Raw genomic sequence first — 17,944 nt, 5'->3', positions numbered from 1 at the left:
TCTGAAAAGCTAGCTTTATCACTGGAAACTTTCATTTGAATGTTTAAATGTTGTTGTGCCTCCTTACAAAGTGAGCGGTTTTCTGCAAAACTGTGTGTTTTTTTTAAGTTGTTAACTGAACTTGCATCTAAAGTAGGAGAAAAATACTGATTATATAAAGCTTTATATCTGTCTGTGGTAACTACCATAGTATTTCTCTTTTATGACAGTAATCTAGCCTGCAACAGCTACTTGCAGTTTTGAAATTAACCTGTAATTTAGTCTTCACCCCAAATGACAAAAATTCAAATGACTTCATGGGGTGCCAGAAGATGCACTGTAAACAGGGCTCAGTAAGGGGGATAAGGTAGAAATCTGTCATCTTGAGTTCATTTTCAGAACACCAGTATTGCTGAGCAAAATGAATTCTTCTGTATTTTACTCTTTAATAAAAAGATTAAAATATTAGCTTAGATAAAGATAGTAGCATGTAGTAGTCCAGGAAGTTCATTCTTTGAAAAAGCAAAATGTGTGCTGCACAAGAAATGCACAAAGAGGAGGCATCTGAATTTTGTCTTGTCTTTTTTAAAGAGTGTCTTAATTTGTTAAGGTTGAATTGATTGATAATAAAGTTGCTTCGGGAATGCAAAATCTTGATCTCAAGTCACTTATTATAGCCTTCAACTGCTACTATTGAGTGACTTTTTTTTTAAGCTCACCTACTTTCTATCACCCTGAATTTGATAGCCCTTTTGAAATGTAAAATTCACTTTTATTGACTGTTTGTCTACTTAGTATGTTTTGTGTGTGTTTTCTTAGTTTTATTTGTTTCAGTTTAAACTTTTCACTTCAAAGAGTAACCACACATTGTTTTGTCACTGTCAGTGGTTGTCCTTGTCTTTGACTGGTTTGTAATCCTTTTCAGTAATGGCCTGCAGAAGGTGATTTCATTCTTTTAAATGCACCATGTTAAAAGCTGCATTTGCTGGTTATTCTTAAATTACAGATCTGATTGGTTTTATGGCTTTTCAGTTTTACATTATGAAGGCTTTAATACTGTACACATACTGGGGAAAAATGTGACTGATGGATTAAGGTAACAAAAATGGAAATATTGTACTTGTTATGAGTATTCACAGTATGAAGACTTGTGAATAAGTCTGCATTTAAGGAAGTCAGTATCTTATGCACCGATTTACTAGTACCGTGACTTTATCTGTTATGGGTAGGTCAGCATAAAATACATGTTGATATGTTAATTTATGGTTAAATTCGGTGCAAAAAGAGAAGTACACTTTCATCACAGAAAATATGCACTGGGTTATGACTTTTACATGGAATGGAAAAATGTCGACCTGTGGTTGTGTTGAAAGAAAACGAATGGGAATCAGTCTGGTGATTTATAACTGGTTTGTAAAAGTGTAAAGTGTAAAGCAATCTAAACAGTTTTGTTCAACTTGGCTGACTCTGAAGTTTTATACTGAAATAAAAATTCTGTGGAAAAACTTTAAGGAGTTTGTAAATCATCTGAAAATGTCTGAACAAAGACATTTGGAGGTAATAGGATATGCACAATGTTATGTGTCAACAAGAAAAACATCTCATGTAAACTTAAATTGCTGTGAAATTGGTATTTTTTCACAATAGTATTTGGCAGAACTCGAATTGTATTTCAAAAACTAAATGCATGTAATGATGATGCAGAGTATTCACACCTTTGGTTAATTTGTCATGAGTAGTGGTCACGCACTCAAATTATACAGCTGCGAGGTTTGAGTTTAAAACTGTAAATCTGTTTTCATTTATTTGGCTATCATGTATATTGTACTTGTAGTAGAACTTTGCCAGTTACTTAAAAATAACCATGGCATAAAAATAACTATGGCTTGCATGTGATTTCTCCTTGAAATTTTCTAAGATTGAAGTCCACGCGCTGCTAAGTTTTGCTATTGAAATGACTACTTGTTTATTCTTGTTTTGTTTCTCTCCACAAGGGATGACATGCCTGCTGTTCTGGAAGCTTTAATGGACTGTTATAAGAAGCATGGTAAAATTCTTCAGCTTCATAACATCTACTGTAGACTGATAGAAAAAGGAGATACTGAACTCCTGCGAAAAGGTTGGTTGCATGTTGTCTCGTATCATCTACTATGGGTGAGGGAGCACTGGAACAAGTTGCCCGGGGAGGTTGTGGATTCTCCATCTCTGGAGCTATTTAAGACCTGCCTGGATGCCTACTTGTGCAGCCTGCCGTAGGGGGCCTTTGCAGGGAGTTGACTTGATGATCCCTGGTGGTCCCTTCCTGCTCCTACAGTTCTGTGATCCAGTTTATGAAGTTTTCTGGAAGGTTTTTTTTTTTCCATAATCTGTATATCATTTCTTTCAATGGAAAGAACAAAAATAATGTCTCCTTATGTTACTTTAAAGCATTTAAATGATGTCTACATCCTTCAGATTGAAAAACTGTTGTTAATTTTAAGTGCACAGGAAACCTAATGCTTGGGTAATGTAGCAAGAAGTTCTTAAAGATCAGCTACATGTGTTTATCTATCTATCTATATATATATAACATATGTAACAGCTTTTTTTTATATTTAAAGAAAAAAAAATATATTAGCCTTTTTTATATAAAACACTTTTCCACGTGTTTGTTTCTCAAATATATGTGTATTTAAGAAATCTTAAATTTGCACTTGACACACAGAATATGAACATCATGTCTGCGTATTTTGTTGTATATAATTCAAAGTGTAGTGCAGCTAAACAGAAAAACAGTATAAACACAACAACAGTATAAACATGCTCAACCATCAAGCTGCAACAAATTGTGTAGTGTGTTGTAATCATTTCATACGTTTCAAAATGTATTTTAGTTTGTGTATAAATAATTGTATGGAGTTTTGTAATGCTTAGAAAGTGTTAGTTTTAAGAGTATTTGGCATGCGTATTAAAATATTTCAGTTCTTTTATTAAATTAATATTTTTTTCATTCAGTTTCAGATTTTATAAGCAGCGAATATGGTGACATGATGGCTCTGTATGATCTCTTCTTTGCCTTCTTGCAAACAGGAAAATACAAAGAGGCCAGGAAGGTTATTGAGGTAGCATTTTAACTCTGTTACTTTATTCGTGCAGCCATCCAGACTCTTAATTAGAAACATTTAAAGTTTTTAACCTTTAATTAGACTTGTTCTGATTCATGTTAATAGAATTCAATCCCAATAATGAAAAAAAAGAAAAAGCCTCGACCAGCTTTATTTTGTATAATTACAGTTCAGAAGAGAAACAGTCTTGTTATATATTGAAATTGTTTCCTCACTTTTTCAAAATTGCTGTTATATATCAAAATGATATTTGCATATTAAATATCGGATTGCGAAACAATTAAATTAAACAGGCATTCCTGGGTGTAAAGTTGCTAATCCTCTTTTCGAAGGAATTCTTTGTTCTTAAAAGCACTGGAATTTAATTTGCTGCAGACCATGCTCAGATTTATTTGTAATGCTTGTCTACAAGTTAATCAGCCAAACAAGTGCTGTCTGCTACTGTTTGGCATTTAATTTAGCATTTCTTCCTTCTCGTTCTCTCTCTTTTTCAGGATAGTAAGCAGCTTATAGGAAGTGGTAGGTGACAAACTTGGTCTATTTAGGATTAGTATATTTTATCTAGACTTGATTGAAATTGTGCTTACTGAAATTGATAAGTCAAAGGGGCAGCTGCAGAATCTGCCCAGATTGTGATTATTTTTCTTCCTAACAGTCATATGTTTTTCAAATGCTGCATAAGTTTTCAAGTTAATGTGTGGGAGAAGGGATCTTACAGGAAAAAAATATACTTAGTCCTCATCATTTTTGTTATGTACATAAACAACTCTGTAACCTCACTTTTTTCTTCCTAAGTCACAGTATACTTTTTTATAATTGTTAAAATATTTGAGATACCACTGGAATTATTTTCCATTAGAAATCTTGCATTTGCAAAAACTGTGTGCTTGTCTGTGGTGGTGCTGAGCACAATGTTGAAACATCAGTATTTCTGCTCGGAGATGGTTTTTTAGAGATCACTCTAATAGTACAGAAGAACAGAAATATCCGTATCAAACAGAAGGTGACGCTGAGCAGTTCAGCTGTTATGATAATGATTAAAGCACAAGGAGGTACAAATCTGTGATCTCAGAACTGGAAGTAAGAATTTCTTAGATCCTGGCATTTAATTTGTTAACACTTCTATTAGTGGCTACAATTCAGCAGTTATGAATAGGACAGTGAGTTTATCTCTGGAAGTATTTAGTATTTGGTGTTTGACCATAAGATATTAGTAACCACAGACAGATATAAGCATTTATCTCAGCACCTGGTATCTGGAGAGAAAATGAAATTTATCCTGTCTTTTTATGCTCATTAGAGTAGGATTTTTTATTCTTATTTGAGCTTTGTATATGCTGTTGAAAAATTGTTTTTTAATTTTTCTGAATCTTAGAAATACAGAGCTTCAGCTAAGAATATATGAGGGCTGCTCCAAAAGTAATGCCTACTATTTTATTATATTGGCCCATAATGTCAGAGGCAGATGTTGATGGTATGGCAGTAGAGGTCGAACCTTCCCATCAATTTTCTGTTCCTTATAGTTGCTGTGCAACATGCAGTAAAGATGATCAAATTTGGGGCTGCTTTGCATTTTAGAATTTGTTGCATATTGGACATGGGTTCTCTGTCAGGAAATACTTCTATCATGTATTACTGATTGTGGTGATCAGTTGGTTTTAGTAGTAACATTTCTTAGGGAAGTATCTGAGGAGTTGATAAAGGGTATCTAAAAGGGCACAGGAATGAAGCTAGAAAAAAAAATTGTGCGAGCTAGAGAATTAAAGACTGGAGATGTTATGGTCTTTTGAGTGATGTGTTTACTCATCAGTGATCACATTTAAGTTGTATCTCCTGCTTGCTTTTGCTTCTTCTAAAAATCAGAAGTATACTGAATGCTCATGTGAAAGTGACACCTGCTGCTTTGAAAAATTTGCAACTCAAACCCTCAGGATAAGAAAATAACTCTTAAATCTAAATCTTTGATTAAAATTGAACTGAATGACAGTAGTGGAAAGGAAAGAGAAGATTTGAGCTTTGAGTGAGATTATAAAATAAATGGGTCATGAAGTTGTGTATGTACTTAATCTCTCATGGTGAATGTGTTGTGCGTGCATGTATATAAGCTCGTGTTGTGGGATGTTGTCATAACAAGAAAGCTCTGGGGGTACATCTGCTTGTTGAACGGGCAGCAAGACTGCTTTTAAGCAGAGTATGATAGATTAATAGAAAGGAGATAAGGCAAAAATGTGCCTAATACTAGAACAAGTAAATTGAAATACATGGCAGCTTGATGTTGCAAGTTTCTCTGGAAGCAATGCAAGGCAGAAGGGGAAACTGAGAGAAGGCTTGAGGGGGAGATGCAGCTAGTTTCTAAGACTTAACAGTTTGATAAGCTAACAGTTTGAGAAGTTGCTAGGCTGTCTTGTTAAGATCTTGAAGTCTGTTCTCATTTGTTTTGCGGCATGTATCTAGAAAGACTCAGAGACAGGACCTCCAAATGAGGTATGGTTAGCTTCTCTGTAAAGGGAAGGTTGTTTTTTTTTTTCCTAGCTTTACCTGGCAATTACTGAATGCTTGAAGTTATGCTGGTAGGTGAATATGTTGGTAGGTGTTCTGAGTCTAAGGCAGAAAAATAAGTTGTACGATTGCGTGTTGTAGTACATCAAAGCATGATTTAGTCTTCAGTTCTTAATTGTGTTTCTAATAAGTCAGATTTTGTTATGAGTCCTTCAAAGGTAATCATACCACAGCGGTCATAGGTACCCCTTGCTTTTTACCCCTTGACATGAAGTCACTTACTAGCTTGCTTTCACTTGGAGTGACACAGTATGACTTCTATGTCAACAGTGATAGGTCTGGTTATGCAGGACTTTTTTCACTTCCTTCTAAAGGCAGTTTAATTGCCTCTTTGCCCTCAATTACATTTAAAAACAAGAACTATGTGAACCATTTTTTTTTTTTTTAAACTCTAAATGCATTAAAATTGAAGGCTAAAGGAAACGGTGGAATCCCATTAAATGGGTTTTGGGCCTGTCTTCTAAAATATTGCCTTATTTTGGTAATACCTAATCAAGTTTTCTCATGAAGGGTGTTTATATGTAGTTCTTTACGTGTGTTCCTCCATTGCTCCAGATACTAGAACTGAGAGTCTGGAAGAGTTACTTTGCCTAGTGCTCTTTTCAGTGACCCTTCCACTTACCAGAACCTGGTCCTCCTGGATCCCTCCAGTCCGTCTCTACTTACCTGTTGCTAGAACTGGAAACTCTGGATTCCATTACGTGTACTTTGTTGTCAACTGTCAGTCTTCCTGCTTTATTTAAGTGATCTAGCCAGTGACTAAGGGTTAGACTGATCTGAAGGTCATCCTGGAGAGGGGCAGAATGAGAAAGCAAGTGTTATACCTCCTTTCAGGGATCTGTTTCCTTCCCCTCTGTATTGGTTCTGTTACTTTCCTTGAATACTACCTGGAGATTTTAAGATTTAATTACCTTTACCATTACAATGTAGCTGTTTTGTGTCACTTCGATTTAGTTTTAATTGTTCAGTTATCTGGCAAGTTTTCATGGAGTTGTCCTACTTGTGGGAGTTCACCTGCATGATGATTGAATATTTCTAGGCTTCTACTTTTTCATTTATTATTCATACTGGATGCTATTATCAAAATGTTCTTTTAATCTGTTAAGCCATGCCGTGGTCTACATGCTTGACTCTCTGTGGTAGAGTTGCAAAATTTCAGTCCTGCCGCAGAACTTCCAAGATGCCATTCTTTAAATCTGCTTTGCACAAGTCTCAACTATATTTTCATGAGGTAAAAACAAACACTGCATGCTTATTGCTGAAGTATGGAAGGTTTTAAACAAGTGGTGGAACCATTTATTGTTGAAATTAGGCAGCCTCAGTCAGAACTACAGGTTAACTGTGTAACTGTTAAGCAACAAAACAAAAAGTGAAATAACTATCATGGATTTATATACCACGTCTGTCTTTTAAAGCAAACAAACAAAACCGTAAATAGTAAAAACCAGCAGCAACCAAACAGAAATTATTATCAGGATCCCAGAGGAGGAATTCAAAATAATGAAGCAAATGGAAAATATTAATGAGTATTGATCTTATATTATTAATAACTTGCATTACTTGAAATGGAAATGTTGATCAATCCCTACTTAGTCTACAAGTAATTTTTAATCTGTTGATGATTGAAATGCTTAAAGCAGCTTCTTCCGAACTTGCACACTTCACCAAACCGTAAATAGGTAGAATTTGGAATGGCAGTATGTTGCAATTATAAACCAAACCATCTGTAAGCTTTTACTTGAGGATGATACATGCAGCATTGTTAACAGTGTCTATGTAAGGTATGTTACTACCGTAAAATATTGTAAAAGAATGCACCCGAAGCTTCAGGCTATCACGACAGGCAGTATTCTTTACAGAAATTATTTTTCTTGTGTCTTGTATGATTCTTTTTTCTTTAAAGTGAACAAAAATGTTTTATAAGGCAATTTTGTAGAACACACTTAGAAAAAAAAAAGGGAAATGATAAAAGATAGTGAGACTAGTCTTAAATCTTTTTCTTTCTTCTGGGCTTATATGAGTCCATGGGAAAAGTTTGTTGAGAAGGCTGCCATTTTCCAAGCAGATCCTACTTCTGCAGTATACTTCAGAAATGTCCTTTTCATGAGAGGAAGAACCTGTAAACCTGGTTTCTTTAGATTTTTCTGGGAATATACATATTAGCGTTTGCTTAATACTAGTTTTCCACTACCACTGTGCTGATATAATCATTACATCTCTGGGCAGCAGTGTAGTGGTGTTTAAAGAAAAGCATTTTAAAAAGGATATGAGATCACTACTATTTTTAATTAGGTGCTTACGGACTCTTCTCATAAGAACTAGGAGTTGGTAGAGACTTTTTTTCTTTACAGATACTTCATGTCTTCCTAGATAAAATCACATGAGCTAGTAAATTAAAGTCGTTCCTTTAATAAAACAGTAAAAGCTCTTCTGCTCTGTAGTTTTACTGCAAATGAAAGCTAAGAGAGGATTACTGTATTTAGGATTGGGAAAAATCACAGAACCGTATGGCAGAGTTTTTAATAGAAAACCAACCTATACCAGTTCACTGGCACAAGAGGAACCTCCTTTGGAAATGTCAATGCCATGTGCATGGCTTCAGAATTTTTATTAAATTTTGTGTGGAGTTTTCTCTCACTTTCTGCCCTTATATTGAAAGTATCACACGTCTTTAATAGGCATGATACACCATCTCTAGTATCTCAAGATGTTTTGATGTAGAACTGAAGGACAAACTAGCTGTGAAATATTTTTAATGAAATGTGTTTCCAGTGTCAATAAATGCAAGAAAAAGCATTTGTTGCTGGAATTCAAGACCTGACAAAAGAACTATTTCAGGTGAGTTTAGTGTACAGGAATATATCTATCAACAGATGTCAAGTTAATTCATGAAGTAAATAGATTTAAGCAAAGAATTGTGACATCCACTGTCAGCAGACCTCGAGATACCAGTTGCCATTGGATTTAATCTGCCATAAAAACAATGATAATATTTCTACTTGATATTGAGAGATTACAACCTTCTTTCATCCAGATTGCTTTTAATAAGAATCTACATCATAAAATGGAGCCTTGCTGATTTTATTCTGGAGATGGACTATTGGAAGAAGATGCTTTCTTCATCTGTGTCAGCAGGATTTAGGTTTTTTAATGTGTGGTTTAGTGATGGTTACATCTAGTGTCGGGAATTACCCACAGACACACATTTTTGGTCTGCTTCAGGAAAGAATAGAGGTAGTCAGAACAAAATATAAACGTTTTTGAAAGTGTAATGCAAATTGTATTAGAACGGTAGTTAGAGATGGTCTGAGATAGAGTAATTTGTAGGGGGTGTAATAGCTTTTATTAGAGTAACTGTATACAGCTGGGAGGGAGGGGAAAGGCTGAAGAGCTTTTAGGCATGCGAGCCCTATAATTAGAAGAAAAGATTATTTTTTTCTTATTATTGAGTCTTATTAGTCTAATAAATACATTACTTCTCCTTATGAAACTGGACTTTGATACAGCTATTATTGAAGCTGGATTTTGTTTGTGCCCGTGAATGTGTGTATGAAATAAAAAAAAAAAGTTCTTCCTAGTCCAGTGCCTGTTACTCAAAAGATCCTAAATATTGTTTGTTTTTTGAAGAAAGTAAATGACTGTGTTTTGAGTAACTAAATTTAATTCATTGCTCCCAGTGGAAAAACAAAGGAGATGCCTAATGAATTAATTCCTTCCAGAAAGGGAGAAGGTAATGTGTTTAGAATGCGGGATCATGAGAAGAGCTGTGAATCCTTTCTTAGCTTCAGGGACTTTGTGTTAAAGAGAAAATACTACTGAGTCTGTGATGCTTTTCAGGTTCATCGGGCAACATAAAGCCACATCATGGTGCAATGGAAGCAAATTTTTGCTCTGTTTTATTTGGAGGACAGCCTAGAGGATGTTGGGTGGGTTTTTTTGTGCGTGGATTTTGCATATTTCTTGTCATCCTTTCTTTCAGCATGATTATTGCTGTGAAGGTCTTACTATCTGAAGAATTTTTGTAATAGTATTTTACTATATGATTTCTCTCAGAAATATTCTCTCAGGGATATTTCAGTAAAACTTAGAGATCAGTCTCTTTTGTCATGAGTGATGCTGAAATTGTAAAGCTTTTTCTAATTTTTTCATCTGGTATTTTTGGAAAATCAGTTTGCCTTTATTTTGTCTCAAAGTCTGCTTAGCAGAAAGCAGCATATATTCTCTTTCAAGAGAAAAGAATAATGAGTATTTAGTCAACAGTTACTACGCAAATTGTACTAAGCAACTACAGTTTACTTTTAAAACTAATTGCTATTGGAAGGTGAAGGAGTGTTTAGTAAGTGCGAAGTGTAAGAGAAGTCTAAGATTCCTCTAACTATTTCATTTATCAGCTAGATCTAGATGGCTCCAAAATGTACAAAAGCTATCTGTGTGTGCCTCTGGCTTTCTGATTAGGCACTTAGTAAAATTGCTTAATAAAAGTGAGCAATTTTGCTAAGAGTTTTAGCGCAGAGGAAGGCTCAAACATAGTATGCAGTGTTTACAGTATAAAAAACTTCAAGTAAGCTGCTGTGCAAAAATATCCTAGTTTACATTGAAGCTGCATGGAATTTTTGTGGAATTGGGGAAAAAAATCTAGCTGTAAATTAGGAACTTCCCATCAACTGTTCTGTTTTCACCAGTGCTTATATTGAAGAGAACTGTTAAAAATGACATACATCAGTTCTCATAGCTGTCTGTTCAAAGCTGTCTTTTCAAAGAAGTAACACGCTTTCTTGTGAGACATTGCTTTGGCATCTAAATCTCAGTAACTGGTTCCGGTACTGGTAACATAAGTCTGTTAGGGCTGTTGATGTAACTCATCATGAAACATTCTTCTTCCTTAGCAGCATTAGCTGTCTCTTATTATTACTGGCTTTTTCAGCTGCGAAGAGAAGGGTGTATGGATCTACTTGTCTGAAAAATACCATCAAAAAGTGCAGTACAGCTAGGGTTTATACAATGAGGCTGTTTCATTCCAGTATTGGTAATGGTTGGGTTAGTGATTGCTGTAGAACTATTTCTCTAAGAAAAGGCTGAAGTTTAGGAAGAAAATTCAGGCATTTTAGAATAAAGCGTAAAACACTGAAGAAGGGCAGAGTTAAGCAGAGATAAACTTGAATCTAAAATTAGTGTAATGTACAGTGAAGTTACATTGTGCAAGGCTAGGTGAAGAAGCCGAGATGAAGTTTACTGAGGTTTATAAGGTATATAATGCTTATTTTGCTGATCAGCACACCTTAGTCTGTGGGAGGGAAGTACTGAAAAGTTTAAAAACAAGTGAATAATCCATCTCTTCTGTGTCAAATGTATGCCAAATAAAAATTATTTTCGATGTCTTTCAAATAGCTATGCATCCTAAGCCAGCTGTAACAAAAGTGGTACTATTCTGGGACACTCTCAACACTACCTTTTCTGAAGAACGCCATGGAGTTTCTTTGCATTTTTTTTTTCCTTACGTACATTTTGTGATTAAGTAGAAAAAGGTTGTTTCAGGCAAGTGAAGAAAAGGGAATAGATATGTTCTCTACACCTTCTGTAAATTGCTTGGCTTTTTTTGTTAAGGTTAAAAAAAAATCAGCTGTATAACAGTATTGTACTATTATCTGTAATAATTCCAGAACACCAATGTAAACCTAACTTGAATTTAATCATTATCTAAAAATCCAGATAAACATTGAATAGATTCCTCGCTAACCACTAACAGGTCACTAACAGCATTTCACCAGAGAATCTGTTTTCTTTCAGCTGTAATAACTAGAAGATAGATCAAATAAAAATGATAACACAGAAAACAATTTCTGGTGATCAGTCAGCCCCCTTCAAGCCCCTGTGTGAAGTGACTGGTTATAGAGAACAACTCATATACAAGAGGACTATTGGATTTGCGTGTTTTTTGAATACTTCTTGGCAAGAGTTCTGAAGATGTTGCATATTTTTATCCTTCTGGTTAGTTTGCCTATCTGTGTGTGTGAAGGCATAGAAACAGTGAATAAATTAGTGTAGGATTGTATGTAGAGTATTAAAAATACAGAAACAGGTCATCAAAAGTATGGGAAGGTTCCCATAGGAGATGTGACTAAGACATTCTTAAACTGGAAAAAAAGCAGCAGAACAGGGGATTATTACATATATCACTCAATCATGTGTGAAGTGAAAGAGGGTAAAAGGTAATCCCACTGTTCATTGTCTTCCAATACAAAATATCTAAGGTTTCAAATGAAGCTCATAGAAGCTAAACTGAAAACAGGTAAATGGTATTTTGTGTGTTTTCTGCAGGCAGAAGTTCAGGCAGTCCTTTGCCAGAAGATCTTATGAGTAATGCATCTTGTCTTTCAGAGGCAACCAGAAAAGTTAAGAGAGATCATTTACTAGAAAGTAGTAAACTGAACTTGAATTAGTTGGAGAACGGAGGAATGCTGAGGGAAAAATATTGCCAAGTTTTCTGTCACCTTGTAGTCTCCCATAGGTACTGTTAGAGAGGGAATGAAAAGCATGGTGACCCTTTTATCTGATACAATACTGCTGTTTCTTATTCCAAGAGTAAAAAAACAAAAAAGCAAATTTGGAGATTTTCTGGCTTTTATGCTGGCTGACTTTCTTGAGACCCTCAATAGTTTGTTTCTTTTTTTTTAAAAAAGAGACAAAAGATAATCAGAAAACTAACATTCAGGAATATTTTTTTGTCCAAACAGTCAGGATCAGAACTTTAAAGGGAAAATAGAAGAAGTAATTGAAGTACCATGTTTTTTTTACTGTTTCTTTTTATTATTCCTTGCTTTATTTTTATTCTGCATCTTAGTCTTCTCTACTGTAGAAAGTCTGCTTCATGCTAAATGCAGTGCTTAAAATTCCCTAAGATGGTAAGGGATAAGCTACAAATATGGACTATCAGGCAAGCCCTGGAGATTTAGTTAATCTGACCTAGATGTTCTTTTGATGATTGAGACCTGCAGTATGTGAAAACACTTCTCAATTTCAAAATGAAAAACGAGGATATCTGTTGTATAACTCAGCTGTCCTTGTAGTGACAGACACATCAATCATTTCTGAACAGGAAAGGATTTACTATAAAAAGTTTGTAGCTTTGGAGCTGTTGAGTTCATTGGCATTCAGATCAGCAATGATATTGAAAGTTGTAAGTGAATTCAGTATTTGAATTTTACCATGTTCCAAAGAGGATTAGCTACAAATGCAAGCAACATACTTTTTTTCATTTTCAAGAGCCTGTTGTGTAAGATGTTAATTCTTGACTTAATTTTCAGCATATTTTTTGTGAAATTGCTTGCTGGATCTCTAAAAAACAGCAACAAAAACAAGAACAACAAATCACCACTGACTAGGGTTCTGTAAACATAAATGTCTGTGGTAAAATCTAATTTGAGAAATCAGCAGGTACCTAGAAATAAAGCAAAGTTTAATTTATACCACTTCTGAGTATCTGATTAGCTAATATTTTTCTATAACCTGTTGGTTAGTAAGTACAGTTAAATACATAGACAAGATTGTCCATTTTTAGGAACTGGGACTGGGAGTTAGCTTCCTATTTAATACATAAGAAACAAACAAAACCCACTGCTTAAAATGATCGCATAAACTGGTTTGGATAGTTGGCAGGATTATATGCCCTAACATATATTCTGCAGAGCACTTTGTTTCATGTTTCTTCAGCAAATTTTAAGGTCTTTAAGTGAAGTTCAACAGGCTGCTTCTTCCGTGGGTGCTGAGTTATTTAGGGAGTTGTAATGGTAATAATTGTGCTGTTGGAGAAGACAAGGGAAATAAATTATTTGTCTGTGTTAAAAAAGAAGGAAGGTTAATTGACTTCTTCAACAGTAATTGTTTCCACTGTTTTGGAACCGAGACCTTATTTGTCACAGCTCTTTGTTCAAGCTGCCTCTTACCTTTTATGCAAAATTGCATTCAAATTTTGGAAATCGCGCTTCACGTTTCAGCAGCAGAGACTTCTTATAACGTTAGCAGCTATAACCCTTCAAGAGTCAAAACACATGTTTCTAGATAGAAAAGACATTTCCCTGAAGTCACTTTGGGTTGTATTCATTCAAATCTGGACACCTGAAAGGGAAGCAGTCATCTCTTGCTGTCAACGATCCTTGTGCTTAAACAAGGCTGTAATGAAAGTAAATTTAAGTAGGCCTGAAACAGTGTCAGAGGTAAAAATGATGGATGCTTTGCATGCAGGTTTTCTTCCATCAATTTTTCTTGACACAGTGGACATAAGTAATGGAATGCCTGTAACATGCTTTGTAAAGAATTTTGAATTTTCTGATGTTTATCTAAGAATTTTGCTGTTGACAGTGGAGGAAATCATACATTTGTTAAGATCTGTGGTGATGAGAAGGAGGAATGTGGTAGTCTACTAAATGGAGTTCACGAAGAATTGAACCTTCTTTGAACATGTGTGTTTCGTGGCTGATAACCCAACCAAAACAATGAAGGAATGAACAAGCAGAGGCTCTCTTAACCTGGGAAAATGAACAATAAAAAGAAATATGGCTTATTAACTATTAAACATAATTCTTCTGTGGACATTGAGTAAGCCTTTGCTCTGTTCTGGGGCAGGAGTTACAGTTAGTATACCTACCGTCTTCATTTGCAGCTGGTCGCAGTATGGTTAGTGCACTGCACCTTCATGTTTTTCTTACTGAGCATAGCAAAAGATGTCGCAGCTTTAAAACAGTGTTGGTTTTAATATTAATAGCTGCATGAAAACAACTAATGTGAGCCAGAAAGGGACACTAAATGTTGCCTCTGCAAGAGGCACAGTTTTCTAGCTGCTAAGATACCGCCATGATCTGGAATATGATCTTTTCATTGTGAAGACAGTTTGGAAACTCTTGGTGCAATTCTTTAATATGGGTAATAGCAATAATACTCTTACTGTGGTGATGTAGTTTACTTAATACTTCAGTTCATCTGAAGTATATTCTAAAGCAATTCTTTTTGTCAGTGCAGACACAGCATTGTTCAGCCAAAATGGAAAATGTCTTGACAAAAATGACTGCAGTTTTAATACGTGTCATAAATGCAGCTTAACTTGATTATTTGTGAGCTTGTTGTCTCTTGCAGGTTAAAAAAAAAAAAAGCCAAACAAAAAATGTAAACTTATTATCAGTACATGTGTTATGTTTTCTTCAGCTTAGAATGTTCTGTGTGAAGTAATGTTTTTTTTCTTGTGGAAATATGATTTTGCAGACTCCTGGTTTGAGAGCCCACTCTGGAAGATTGCAGTGGTTTGCAAAAAGGTGTATATCAGGTAATCAGGTATGTGGCTTGTTTCTTGTCTTCTTTAGAACTGTCATTATATTTCAGGAGTGATTGTTTTGAAATATTTCGTTAGATTTTTTGGGGGGTGGAAGGACGTGTGACAGGCTGAAGAGCTAAACTTAATGCTCTGTGTAAACACTGCTGTGTACTTACACAGAAATATCTTAGATGAACGCACACAGCATGTAAGTACGCATACACAGAAAAATAATTGTTTGACTGAGGTGTAATGATGTTCTCCTTTCTTTTTAAAGATGGAGACTTTGGAGCACTTGGTAGAATTAACTCAGAATGTATTTGAATGTGATAGAGATGAGATGTACTACTACCTGCTTCAACTTTGTGGTAAGTTAGCATGTAACCTTTTCATGTACCATTATGTTTGCTTTTGTGTTTGGAGATAGGAAATAGCCTTCAGTTGGAGAGGTGATCTGTGCTCGTAAGTAAGTAGCCTGGAAACAATTATGGAAGCATCTTGCAGAGGAGAGTTCAGGGTTGTTTTTTCTAACCTGCACAGCTCAGCACAGCAGTATTCTAGAACTTAAAGAACAAAAGATTTATACTATTTTTTACTTTCCTAATTTGAAAGTTTTCTCCATTTTGCTTCTTACAATGCTTGTAAGAAGAAAAATTGCCCATTTTTTTGTATCTTTATAGTCATTAAAGATGTGGAGTCTACTGTAGTTAAAGCTGCCTATGCCTTTAGTAAAGATGTGAAGAATTGGTAGGTTGTTTCCAACTACAATTCCCCCAACTACAGCCACAGTTATGTGTTATGGATGCCGAACTCTTTTTAACTGGAAGTTTGTTTGTATGTTACAGACTTGGTATAGAATGTTTCTATAGTGATTTTTCATTTCTTTTCTATATTTTTGTTGGTTTGGATTTTGTTATTCGGTGTATCATACTGTATAATACAAAGTAAACATGTTGGAGATTTTAGATCTACTTTTTTAAGTCTGATAAAACATTCTTTCCACTGGATGTTGAACACAATGGTTGGGACATCTTAAAATAGCGTTACAGGGATTTTTGTGTCTCAGAAAAATTAAACAACCTTATGTTGTGTATGGATATTGAACAACTTGATATCTTGGGCAATGGGAAAGCTTGCATTTGAGCTTGACGTAATTTTAGACTGCTCTTCACATATTTTTTGGATGACTAGAATGAGCAATGTTATGCTAAATAAAGTGCTATTAGACCTTTATTTTAATAAAGCAACAAGAGAGGCCGCTTCCTTCTTTCGTTTAACCACAAACAGAGGAGATGAGTATTTCCCCACAAAAATGGCCAGAGAATTTTTGTCATTTTTGTTTCCTCAACAGCCTCAGAAAGCTTCAAAACCAAACTGTAGCATTACCTAGTTCTGGCTTTGCACGTACTGGTTCACCCTCAAAAATCGAGTTGGCCTGAAAAGCAATCTTGTCTCAACAGGAGGGAGTCTTCCTATTTCTCCACCATCATCCTGTTCACCTCTGGCAGTGACTAAGTGTGACAGTGTGCCTGCTAGGAAGAGAATCTAAGAAGATAGAATTTATCGAAGTCTGTCACACAAAATCTTCACTCTTCTTTGAAAAGACAAAACCAATTCCATCTACTCAAAGAAGTGGAAAACATTTGTGGGTTTCTGTCACCATGAAAGACAAAAACCATGTGCATTCCTGCTTTCAGCCATTTTAAACTATTTATCAAAGCTGCCCTATGCACACAGTAGAGGGTTGTCATTGTGCACTTTAGCCACAATTTAAAATCTATAAGTCAGTCACAGCTACTATCTAGTTCAAGCTGTAGAATAAGAGAAAAAGAGTGGTTTGGATCTCATCCTTTCTCAAAGTTAGGACGAGTTTGAAGTAAAATCGGATCATGACCTTGTCAAGTAAGGTGTTTTGTTCCTCCAGAGTTGGAAATTGAAGAATAACCTGTTCCAAGGTTTGAAGTTCTGCTACTTCTGAGTAATTCTGAGGCCTGTCAATTAGGTAGCTGAAGACAGCAATTAGACTCACCCCGCTGTTAGCATACTCTTCTCCAGATAGTACTAAACCCACCTTTTTCAACTACCTATTTTACTTAATGTCCTCAAGCCCTGTGTCTGTCTATCAGTGGCTGAATTTGCTGCAGTTGGCAGCATCTGTTTTATAGTTGTGAAGTCCAAAGCAAGCACATGTAAAGGTGTCAAACATTCTCCATCCTCCTCTGTTTACTGCCATATAATACCCTGGACTTAAAAATAGTATCAGGATAATTTAGTCCTTAAAGTCATTTATTTGGTTTATTTGTTGTTTCTTGTTTGTTTCCATCGTCTAGCGTCTCCTGTGGAGTAATAGTAGATTGGTGATTTTCAGGTTGATTGCACGAAGCAGGAATATATAAGCAATGAAGTATTTTCCATAAATGTGACTCCAAATATATATGTGTACTTTAAATTTGCATTTTTCTGAAGACTTGAATCTTGTTTCAGATAACAACTCTGACTGGAGAAGAGCTGAAGCTGTTTGGACTAAAATTCAAGAAGAAAATGTTGTTCCTCGTGAGAAAACACTAAGATTACTGGCTGATATATTTGAGAAAAATGGTCAAGTTGTCCCATTTGAGGTACCTAAGGTAATCTAAGTGTAACTTTGCTAGCTAACAATACTGCTGACTATATATCTTTCAATTGATAAATGTTAACAAATAGGATTACAGTAATTTAAATAGTCTTTTTGTTTTAAAGACTAGACAAGAAGAAATGAGAAGTCCAGGATCTTCTGATATTGAAGAACGAAAAATAAGGATGCTTTGTAAGAAAAACAGTGCAAGAGGTAAGACGAATCCACTGTTTCTGCCTAATCACTGTTTCTTAGCTATAAGATTTAGATTTTGATTAAATATTGAGCAGAGGATGTTTGCTTACTGTTGTTTTGCTAGTATGTTAGCAAAGTTACTTAGCAGTGTTTCTTGGTAATGTTCTGCTTCAAAAGTTGATGTGAGAA

At 35.2% G+C, this 17,944-nt stretch overlaps 1 protein-coding gene across 1 annotated transcript in view; it reads left to right on the top strand.

The window, feature by feature from the left end:
* Positions 1-17,944, top strand: part of LRPPRC (leucine rich pentatricopeptide repeat containing) — an 85,905-nt gene that overhangs the window by 45,820 nt on the left and 22,141 nt on the right. The window contains exons 24-29 of the mRNA XM_001234902.7: positions 1,974-2,098; positions 2,974-3,080; positions 14,898-14,966; positions 15,224-15,314; positions 17,431-17,573; positions 17,686-17,773. Coding sequence (XP_001234903.4) covers positions 1,974-2,098; positions 2,974-3,080; positions 14,898-14,966; positions 15,224-15,314; positions 17,431-17,573; positions 17,686-17,773 — 623 coding nt within the window. The remainder of the gene's footprint in view (positions 1-1,973; positions 2,099-2,973; positions 3,081-14,897; positions 14,967-15,223; positions 15,315-17,430; positions 17,574-17,685; positions 17,774-17,944) is intronic.

The sequence above is a fragment of the Gallus gallus genome, chromosome 3 (assembly GCF_016699485.2).
Source record: "Gallus gallus isolate bGalGal1 chromosome 3, bGalGal1.mat.broiler.GRCg7b, whole genome shotgun sequence".
Taxonomy (NCBI): domain Eukaryota; kingdom Metazoa; phylum Chordata; class Aves; order Galliformes; family Phasianidae; genus Gallus; species Gallus gallus.
The sequence above is the reverse complement of the archived record's forward strand: the minus strand, read 5'-3'. Positions and strand labels throughout refer to the sequence as shown.